Source organism: Acanthochromis polyacanthus, chromosome 3, assembly GCF_021347895.1.
Source record: "Acanthochromis polyacanthus isolate Apoly-LR-REF ecotype Palm Island chromosome 3, KAUST_Apoly_ChrSc, whole genome shotgun sequence".
Lineage (NCBI taxonomy): Eukaryota > Metazoa > Chordata > Actinopteri > Pomacentridae > Acanthochromis > Acanthochromis polyacanthus.
The window spans coordinates 9025120-9035552 of NC_067115.1; the positions used below are offsets into that span (position 1 = coordinate 9025120).

Here is a 10433-nt window from a genome sequence, read left to right on the forward strand (position 1 = left end):
AGTGGTATAATTTTAGGAAATAGATACTTAGTTTTAATATTTGTTCTTATAATTAAAAGTAAAGATACATTGTATTTTTGTGAATTTCTTGGGTGTAATTATTTTCGGTTAACCTTTATGTTGGTAGGCCTGAGGGGCTGATTAGGGGATGCCTATAAAAGTCTGGCAGTTGAGTGAGAGCGAGGGCAGAGGGAAGGAGCGCCACAACACACCAGTTCACCGCCTTTGCTGTTTGTGTTCTTCTCATGTGAATGTTGATGAATAAACACGAGGTTGGTCTGCACCTTAGCTCGCCTCAGGCCTCCTGCTTTATCCAACAGCAAAACGGTCATCCTAACACAGCCCTTATCACAACGCTTAGTGCTGTTAAAAACTTTAACTTAATGCATGTGATGTCTGAAAAACAAAAAGTAGGACACCTTCTCTTTACCTCCAGCATGAGCAGAGGCTTCTGTTTACATCACAGGTGAGGAGTTGTCCTATATAATGTGCATTGCAAGCAAACACTCTGTCATATACTTCATATACTCTACCTTGGAAACAAAAACTGCAGTGCCCTTCAGTCATGTGGCCTGCTTAGAGCTTATATTACCATTTTTAAAGCGTTTGCACTCTAATAAATAGACTTCCTGTTCCAGCTGTTTCATCATACAAGGTTTGACTTTTTACACATAAAGGTGCAAAATCATCCTTCTTCTGCTGCACAGATCTATTTTAGTCTGTTGTCCGATTTAAATTCTGGATGTGTCTGGAGCACAGATGAAATTGCACCTCAGCGATATATATTCAGCCCGAGCTTAGCAGCATTACAGCAGCAGAGTATTAGCTGCATGCAGACCTGGTGACTATAACTGTGTGACTATTGATGAGTGGTAAAGTAAGAGGCAGGTTCATGGTGCTGTAATTCAGCCGCCCTGCTGGAGTTAGAATTTACTCACCAAGTCATAGAAAAACCAGCTGTCTCAGAGTTTTGTGAATACAAGAAATGCACTACCTCAATACTGGTTGCCCTTCTTAATTTGACCCTCTGAACACAAAACAGTTTCTGAACCGTTTTTGCTTTTTTCACATTTTTATTGAGTGTTGTCTGATTTTTTGCATGCCCTTCTATGGAAACAGCAGAACCATGAAGAAGTAGAGAGAACTTAGAAAAGTCTTATGTGCTCTACTGGCAGGACCGTGCGGCCCAATAGGCAGAATAGTCAAATGCTAGGGGCGCAAGCCAGCCTGGGGGGCGGCACCGCAGTTTTTTTGTTTTTTTTTAAGATTAAGAAGAAAATAGGCACCGGTAGATCCGTGTTGACAGTGACGGATACACCGAACTTCCAAAATGAAGAGGCAAAAGCCCTCTGGAGCTCATTTCAGAAAAAAGCGTAAAGAAGATGAGGAGAAGCAAGAAAGAAGTCGAGGTATGGCGTCATGAAATATTTTGTTAGAAACTGCATGAACGCACAACCGCGTATCGGCTAGCTCGTAATGCTAATGGGCTAACGTTAGCCCTCGTAGTGACAGTACTGTTAGTGCTGCTTTGTTAGCTCACTTTCAATATGATAAAGTTACTTCTGTGTTGAAGAAAGTACGAAATGCACGTCTCTTATGTGCTCTGTAGATACACTGCCAGCAGTTCAGCCCAGTTCAGCTGAAAAATGGCAGAATTTTTTGTTATGCAAGTCACTTATGACTTTTCAGTTGTGCCAAAGCGCTTTGTTTTTTAGCTACATTTTTAAAACAGAATCTCATTAAAGCAAAGGCTTTAATTCCCCTGTATATTTAAATAAGCCATGTAAGATAATGTGATTTTGATGGAATATAATGATTTTCAGGTTAGGTTTAGCTACTTTTCCAGATGGGCCTGTACATAACACATGATTTATTCAGGAAAAGTTGAAAATCTGACAGTTAGTTCAGTTTTTACAGTTTCTGACACAGACGAAGTGTATAATTTTGGTCAAACGTCTTACAAACCCCAAATCAGGTTTTTGGATCCAGAAGGGTTAAAGATGACGTGTGGTTGAAACGTTTCCAGCCATCTTATATCTGGTTGGGTATTTTAGTTTCTTAAAAGCTGATGAAAGCCCAGAGTATGTGGGGATCCGTCTGCCACAAATAGTTTTCTGTCTAGCATGCCTTTAATGCTGCAGATGGAGTTTGCTCTTTGCATTAATGCCTCATCATTCTTACAACAGACTCTTGACCTGAGCTGTCTGTTGCTGAGCATCATGGGAGATGAAAAGTAACGCCCACATCCTCTCTCAACGGAAGAAAATCCCCTTCAAGGTTGAGTTTGAGACAAAAATGTTATTGAGCAGAAACATCTGTGGGGACCTGTGACTTTTACGTAACCAAATAATGTTTTAGTCGAATTTATTCATGAGTTCAACACACTAAGAGGTGGAAATTAACGCGGCAAAATGCAGAAAAAGTTCCTCAAATGACGAACGTTTGTACGCAAGATGCTGCAGTTTAAAGTGAACCACTGAAAGCAGTTGAAGTTCCAGCTGAATAGGAAGGACAGAGATTTGTTCGTCAAAATGTAAAATCTGACATTTCTGTTTCAGGTTAAACAATCAGTTTGTAAATTATGAAAGCAGATGAAAGAAACTCAGTTTGATAGTAGAATGTGTGAGAAATAATTTGAACTTGAAGCACTTTTCGATACAAAGTAACTACAATGTAAATCCATATTTCTACAACGTGTTTGAAGCTTCTCTCTATTGTCTGTGCTACCAGGTTATACATAATAATGATAATACACAATTAGCTGGCTGAAAGTCGAAAAGCAAAACAGCAAGTGGGAGAATTATCTTACATCACAAATGTAAAGAAAACATTTCTTTTGAAATGTAGTTGATAATGCAGTTAAGTCATATATGAATATTTTTGGGAAACAGGGATCATGTAGATAAATACAGTTTAAAAAATAGTGTACTAAATAAGCCTTGTAAAAACTGCAGATTTTTGTTTTATTTACAGTTTAGTCCTGTTTTATTACAGTCAACATGTAAATTAATACCTTTTTGTGATTTTACTTGTAATTATTGTTAATTTAGAAAACAGGGAAAATCTGTATAACAGTGAATTGTTAAAAAAAAATTGTAATTGACAGCTGTTTTTAAAAATCTCTTTTTTTACCGTGTGGTTAGAAAGACAAAGGGTTGGTTTAATTTACTGACAGCCAATGTGGTCAAATTTGTTGATTACAAGCGCAAAACTTTTCTTCCTAACAGTATTAACTGAAATGATTTCTGTTCTCACTCTGTAAAAAGGAGCTTTTTTTAAGCACGAAACAATTTGTAATTATATAGCAAATGTACCCTGTTTTGTTATATTACTGGTAATAAGTAGAAAAATCAGTTAACTGTCGAAGAGAAGCATCAAAGACCTATTAAAAGGAAATGTGTATTTCAGTAGCAGAAACTGTTGAAGTGTGCATACTGTGCGTAGCTGAAGTATCACTCAGTATGTAAACTGTGACAGCAGCTGAATTCGATGCCTTGAAAATATTTGTGTCAGCTGAAGTATATGAGATGAAAGCTACTGAATTTTTTGAGGGAGTTTGAGCTCTTTTCGTGGTAAAACTGAGCTTGAAACAACCACAACTAACTGAAATTCCAGTTTAAATACAACAGAGTTAGAATTTAAGTGTGTGGTCAAAGCAGCAGAATTGAAATACTTGTTGAAAGGATTTACTGAGCCCTTTGTTGCACAACAAGGGTCAGGAGATACCCGTTTTTCATTGAATATAGGTCAGTTTTGACCCATGCTGTGCATCAAAGGGTTAAACATTCTGTATTGAGCTTTTTGAGTGTTTTCTCTTTCCTTTCATGAGCAGTAGTAGAGTTAGGAGAGTCCACACCAAACACTGTCATTCTCTTATTCTGCTCCTTACCTGCCTGAAACACCTGCTTTGATGTTCTGTTCATCACCATTTAATATATTTGCATAATGCCTTTGCAAAAAGCTGGTTTGACCCAAAAAGAATGAGCAGCTGCCTCATAGTTCACTATTTTCCTGTTTGGACATCACAAAAGGCTGCAAACCTGAATTAGAAACACTTTCCTAACTATGGAGGAAGAAAAGAAACCAAATGGAAGGTCTTTTCTTATATTCAGTGGGTCTAGGGACTTGTAATTGTGTTGAAAACCAACAAAAAAGTGGATTTTGCATGATGTGGCTCTTTTAAAGCATGCAAACATGTTCTAGTAGACCCCCAAAATAAGATCATAAGCCTGTAAATGAGCAGCATGTGGGCTCCTTGAGGTGATATGATCAAAATAAAAACTTCATGAGGGTAAAACGCAGCAAAAGCAGCAATTTGAAGCTTTGAAAAATGTTGGTTTTCTGAGTTTAGGCCATAAATGCTGCTGATTATCCAGTTTGAAGAAAGTCAAAGTCAAAAACTGCTCTGTCCTTCAGTAATGTTCAGTCGATGCTCGCTGAATCATTTTTAAGCTGATTTTGTAGAAATATAACTTGATTATGAGACAAAAATGTGACAGAAATGATCCAGCAGCAGGGGACATGATGATCATAGCTGAAAAACAAAGATAACAGCTGCAAAAATGTGCAAAATCTACCAAGCAGGAGAACAAATGTGTGTTTTTTTTTCCGATGCATTTCACACTTGAGTTGCAGATTAATTGAGATTCAGGATTCGTCAACGGCGACTTCTTATCCATGCTGCAGTTTTAGGCTGCACTGCCATCGAAAGGCCGATGTGACAAAGCACTTTTCTCCTGCGGTTACCGTCAGTGCAGCTGCTGCATCTCTCAACAACAACAGAGCAACAAGTGAGTTATTTTATGCAGTCACCTTAGAAAGAGGCACACCGGCTCAAACACTGTTTCCTGAAGCTCTGCTCGCTCTGTGACCTTGACACTCGTCTTGTAATATTCAACTTCTCTCTTGCACGCACACAAAGCCAGGAATGCAGCATTAAGTATCACAATTTTATTACAAAAATTAAATTCTTCATCTCTCAGTTTTGCCATGCTTGGAGCATATAACAATACAGTAAAAAACCCAGACCCAGAGAAGATAGTAAAGCAGATTTCAACAATGCTTCCACAGCACTCTGTCATTCATGCTGTTACTATACAGATACTGTAACATTCCTAATACAGAGTAGTACAAACACCTGCCAAAAACACGTCATGTCAGATAACAAACTGGAATTAAAAGTACACTTAACCAGAGGAACAAGAAAACTCAACCCAGTTCAGAAAAGAAAGGTAAAAAGAAACAACAGAAACACTGAATTTGCAACTGAAAACATACTGAAATGTGCTGAATACTTGTACCAGCCCAAGGCACCCAGGCTTTCGTAGCAATGTTGGCAAAGTTAACGACATTCTTTTACAGAAACACTTGAAGCGAACGATGATTTACGAATTGACTCAAGCCACATGTTTGACTTTGCAGCGTCCTTCAGCGCACCCGCCTCCTCCTCCCGGCGTTTTTTTTTCTTTTTCTTTTTTCTCTTCCTCTTCTTCATCGGTCACAGTGCAAAATCCGGAGGGAAGGTTTGGGCGGTGGGACGCCAAGTGTAGGGAAAGTAGATGGGAGCTGCTGTACCGCGTCAGACATCACTTCACGGCGCCAAACACTGACAAGAACTGGACGGACAGCGTAATCTCCACAGGGGGATGGGGGTTGGTTACGTAATTCCTCACTTGGATTGTGATTTGTCCAAACGTAAGGCGGCGCAGACTGCCAGCTGCCAAGTCCAAGACGAAAAAGCCAGAAAAAAATAAATAAAAAGCTCAGGTGTGCTCTCAATTCAAGAAAAGGAACCATCAGATACTTTCTCACTGAGGTTTTCCAAGATGAGTTACATTATTTTTTTTGGATGAAAAGTGTTGTTTTTGCACATGAATACCTAATAGAAATCCCAGATTTTAAGCTTACCAATAAGTCTCTAACAAACGTCAAAATGAAGACAAGAAACGACGAAAAGCTCAGAAATACAGGGAGGCCTTGGAGATGCAGTTCAGTTGAGCGAACGGCAAGGCTCGAAGGTCCATTTGGTGGCGCCGCCGAATATTTCGATGCTGCTCTCTGTCCAGGAGAAGACGTTGCCAGCCGGCGCTTTGCTGTTGCAGGTGGCCAAGTTGTAGATCTCGGCGATAGAAAGTTTCCTATTCCAGATATTTAGGTTTGCCAGCTCACCGACGAAGGCTTGCGTGGCGTCGAAGCCTCCTCCCAGCGTGTCCTGAGGAGAAAAGACAAGAAGAGTTAAAGGAAAACAGCTCAAACTAAAGTGTTAGCCAACCACAAGCTGAGATGACAGGAGGCTGCACGCATTTTCATATGGCGAATCACACAATTAAACTTTGCTCTGAGTAATGAAAAGACTTCTGTACTTGACAACAGCTTGAACTACACTGTGAAAACACATTCTGGGAAAAAGAAAACTGTGACAATCTGGCAGCAAAGGTGCTAGAAAAAAATGCATGAAAAAGTGGAATATTATGACATCTGTGAAAACAGTTAAACAGCAAATATCTGTAGAATATATATATGTTGTTTCGCTGATTTAAATATAGCTTTAAAAACTGTGAAATTTTACAGTCAGATGTTGTAAAAATACAGATTTTTGATGAAGACTTTATTTCCAGTTTTGTCCTGTTTTTTTCTCCAATTTTACAAGATATTTGTACTTTAACGGAACAATAAATAACAGTAAATGTTTTTTTTTTAAACTTTTAAAATATATTTTACAGTGTATTTAGAAAGAACAATTTGATTTTGTTTACTAAATTTGTTGATCACACAGAATGCTACTTTGTTCTTTGTGTTAACTGAGATTTCAGTTCTACACTGTAAAAAATGTTTTTATCTCTAATTATTTTACAGATGTTCTCTGTTTTGTTAAATTGCAGATAACTAGTGAAATCAGAGGAAAAAAATATTAATTTGTATGTTAATGTTAAAAAATGGAAATAACGTCTGCATCAAAAATCTGTAGTTTTACAAATGGCAAACATTCCTTTATAACATTTGACTGTAAAAATTGTGCTGTTTTTTACAGTGTTTGAATAGGCAAAAAATCATTATTTTACAGACGTTTACCATTATCTGAAAACAATTGTTTGTGTGTGTATATATATATATAGTTAAGAACTTAAATGTCAGAAGAATTTTGTTCTTACACTTTAAAAACAAATTTTTAACTGAAAAGTTTTAAAACATTTACTGTCAAAGTTTCCCTGTTTTGATATATTATAGGAAGGGGTGGTTATGTATTCTTTTACAGCATGTGACTGTAGAATTACACTGTTTGACTGCATTCAAAGCTATTTAAAGTATTTATTTTACCATTTTTCTTCCATTCTGGCACCTTTGCTACCATATTTTCACAGGTTTTTTTTACAAAATATTTTTTTGCAGTGCAAATTCAGCTTAAACTGGTTAGAAAGACAACAATTTGACTTAATGAAAGTTCAAGCTGGGAAGTTTCCTTTAACATTGTGAATATGTCTTCTCCTGTGCAATATTGTCTCTGCCAAATAACTTTAAATCATGTTTTCCTGCTCAAATTTAGACTAGGGTGGAGACTGGTAATCCCTGATTGGTCTCATTTCATAAACATGTCCTATTTTAATCTTTGTCCAGAAATCAAGCCCATAAATTCTTGATGGATTATTTCCACATGTTGCTTAAACTGCAGCAATCCACTTAAAAAAATCCACCTGCTCTTGTCCGAGGACCAGAACTCCCTCCGGTTTGATGGGATGGTAGGGCGCCAGGTTTTCCCCGCTGCCTCGCATCACTCCGTCCTGGAAGGCCTCCCACATCCCGTCACGAGTCGTCCACGTGATGCACAGGTGATGCCACTTCCCGTCGTTGATGAGGAAGGGCAGCTTTGCAACCTGGAGCAGAAACAAACACGTCTTGTAAGTTCTCCTTTGCACCTATTTCTACTCTGTTTGGTTTCTCATCTGAGCACAAAATACTGCAGCTTTCCCCGCTCTGAATGATCATCCTGCTAAATCCTGACATGTCAGAAGCCACAACGGTTCCCTGCAAAGCTGAGAAGTGCGAGGCAATGACTGTACCTTGTCGTTGATGAGGATCTCCATGGGGTTGTTGCTCCACTCGATCAGCACCAGCTCGTTGCTCTGACCCGGGACAGCATAAGAAAAGGGCGTCCCGACCCCCGGAGAGGCGTTGGACTTGATCCACAGGCACACGCTGAAGGAGTACATCTCAGGGAGGGTCCTCTTGGCTTTGGCGTACATGTAGTTGGTTCTCAGGGGGAAGGTGAGCTGGAACTTGTCGGTTGGCCTTGTGTCTTTGCCTGTGGAGGAGGTGGAAGGTCAGTCTAAGCAGCAGCAGTAGACTTTTTATTGCTATTTTTACACAAGTCCGTGGACCTTCACACACCTGCACACATTTTACTTCAAGGTTAAGAAGTGTTAAGTGTTTTAAAATTGAGCTACACTGCACATATGATGAATTAAACTGGCTCTCTCTCCCCTCATCCCTCTTCAAAATAACATTTGCACACGTTGTCATTCTGAACCAGCCTCTCATAAAACTCCAAAACGCACCAGAGCGCGGCACACCCAGCAAACTTTCTCTACCTCTGACCTTTGTGCATTAAAAACAACAAATCCCCCCTCATCATATACACCCTACAGAGTCAGATCTCGGCTGTGAAACACAAACTCAGCGAAGTAAAAGTGCGAACACCCTGAGATATGCAAAGCAATGCAGCTCCCCTGTCCTCCCTCTCAAACCTATGCGCAACGAGATGGTTGCGCACTCGTGTTCTTATGGAGATGTGTGTTTTTGAAAGCTAACACGTCCCCTCACTCTGCTCATCTTTAAGTCCTGTGCGCTCCGGAATCCAAAACGCACCTTTCTCCAGATCTGTGATCCGGTGGTGCAGAGAGGTGAGCGTGGACTCCACTCTGTTCCGCTGCTCGGTGTCGTTCCTGGATCCCGGTTTGCTCTCCTCTATCGTGTTGACGCGGGACAGAACTTGCTTCTCCATGTCGTCTATCTTGTTCTGCAGCAGGTCTTTGAGGCTGTTGGCTTGCACCGTGTTGTTCCCTCTGCTGTACTGCTGCAGGAGGAGACACACACTCGGTTAAAGATTTTCTGTCATGACAACATGTTATTTTACCGTCTGCTTGTTTTTCTTTTGTTTAGTTTTTTTACGCTCTGCAGCACATAAATGGGGGGAAAGCGGCGCACTTTTAGGCGCCGGCTGTCAGGAAGAAAGAAACACAAGTGGCTCCAAGCAGAAGCTGCACAAAGATTCCTCACTGATCCCTCTAATCTAGTTAATCGGGGAGGATATTTTAATTAACTTGTGACCCGCTCGGCGCTGCGCTCCTCTGTGCCTACCTCCAGGTTCTCCAGTCTCTGTTTGAGCGTCTGTAAAGTCTGTCCCAGCTGAGCCAGAGTGTCCGTGGTGCCCCGAGATACATCCCCCATCGTGTTCTTCCCCCCTGGTCGCCTCCCGCCGGGTCCCGCCGCCGCCGGGAGACTCTGACTCTCGCAGCGGCTCAACTTGGACGTTAGTTCCCTGATTGTCTCCTTCTGGTTCACGATGGTCTCCTTCTGCTGCAGCACCGTCTCCCGCAGCTGGATGATGGTGGTCTTTAGGTCTTCCGCCGGCCCGCTGTTCTGCATGGTGGCCGTGCAAAGGTCCATATCCTTGGGCACCGACGTGCAAATAAACTGCGTCTGTCCGAAGTCTTGCGCTGAGCTCTGCGCCGCCGCCAGGCAAGAAAGTAGAAAAAGTTTCCACGAGAATCCCTCCATGTTTCCGGTCGCGGTTCGGCTGAGAGTGAAGCAGAAACTGAGAGGTTCTAGCACCTCGGAGCTGAAGCTGTGAGGATGCTGCCGCTGAGCGCACTTTATATAGCGCACAAAGCGCAGCGCAGATCCGCCGCATCAGTGAGGGAGGCAGCGGTCCTGCTCAACCCACAGAGTCCAGCCCCTCAGTTAAGGTCGTACTCAGTGATTCCTCCAGAGCGCAGCCCCACCGCGGAGTAAAACCATGAGAATGACTCAATCACTGGAGGAACAGTCACGGAGCTCGATCAGTGATTTATAATACGTCTGCTTAAGCGTTATATGGCACATCTATATAACGTAAAATGAAAGTCTTTAGTTTAACTCAGTGTCTGTTTTCATCTTCTACTCAAAAAATACATTTTTGCCAATAAAATTTAGTCCTAAAAATCTTATATTGTACTCTAGCAAGTCAGGCCATTTATTTAGAAAACCAAAACACAGAATAGAGATTCAACACTGTAAAAAGGAAATGTTATAACCGTATGATTTACTGTTTGTTCCCCTTGTTTTTTAAAATAAAAATGAGTAAAGTCACACAATAAAGTACTAATTTAAATGTTAACCTCCAAAATGTGTTCTTTTACAGTGTCCATCTTTCAATTACATATTTTTTAAAATCAAAA

General features: G+C 40.6%; 1 protein-coding gene across 1 annotated transcript; it reads right to left on the minus strand.

The window, feature by feature from the left end:
• Positions 1-4935: 4935 nt before the first annotated feature.
• Positions 4936-9863, minus strand: LOC110950470 (neuronal pentraxin-1-like). Its single transcript, XM_022193053.2, has 5 exons — positions 9355-9863; positions 8863-9070; positions 8058-8299; positions 7692-7871; positions 4936-6211 (listed from the first exon to the last, which is right to left on the minus strand). Exons 1-5 carry the CDS (start codon positions 9772-9774, stop codon positions 5990-5992), a joined length of 1272 nt encoding a protein of 423 aa, XP_022048745.1. The 5' UTR covers positions 9775-9863; the 3' UTR covers positions 4936-5989.
• Between the last annotated feature and the right edge of the window lie 570 nt (positions 9864-10433).

Excerpts from the sequence above, each read along its gene's own strand:
- LOC110950470 (XM_022193053.2), bottom strand. The coding sequence starts at position 9,774 with ATGGAGGGATTCTCGTGGAAACTTTTTCTACTTTCTTGCCTGGCGGCG. Across the intron at positions 8,300-8,862 it reads GATCACAGATCTGGAGAAAG|GCAAAGACACAAGGCCAACC; the intron begins GTGCGTTTTGGA and ends CCTCCTCCACAG. Across the intron at positions 7,872-8,057 it reads AGATCCTCATCAACGACAAG|GTTGCAAAGCTGCCCTTCCT; the intron begins GTACAGTCATTG and ends TTTCTGCTCCAG.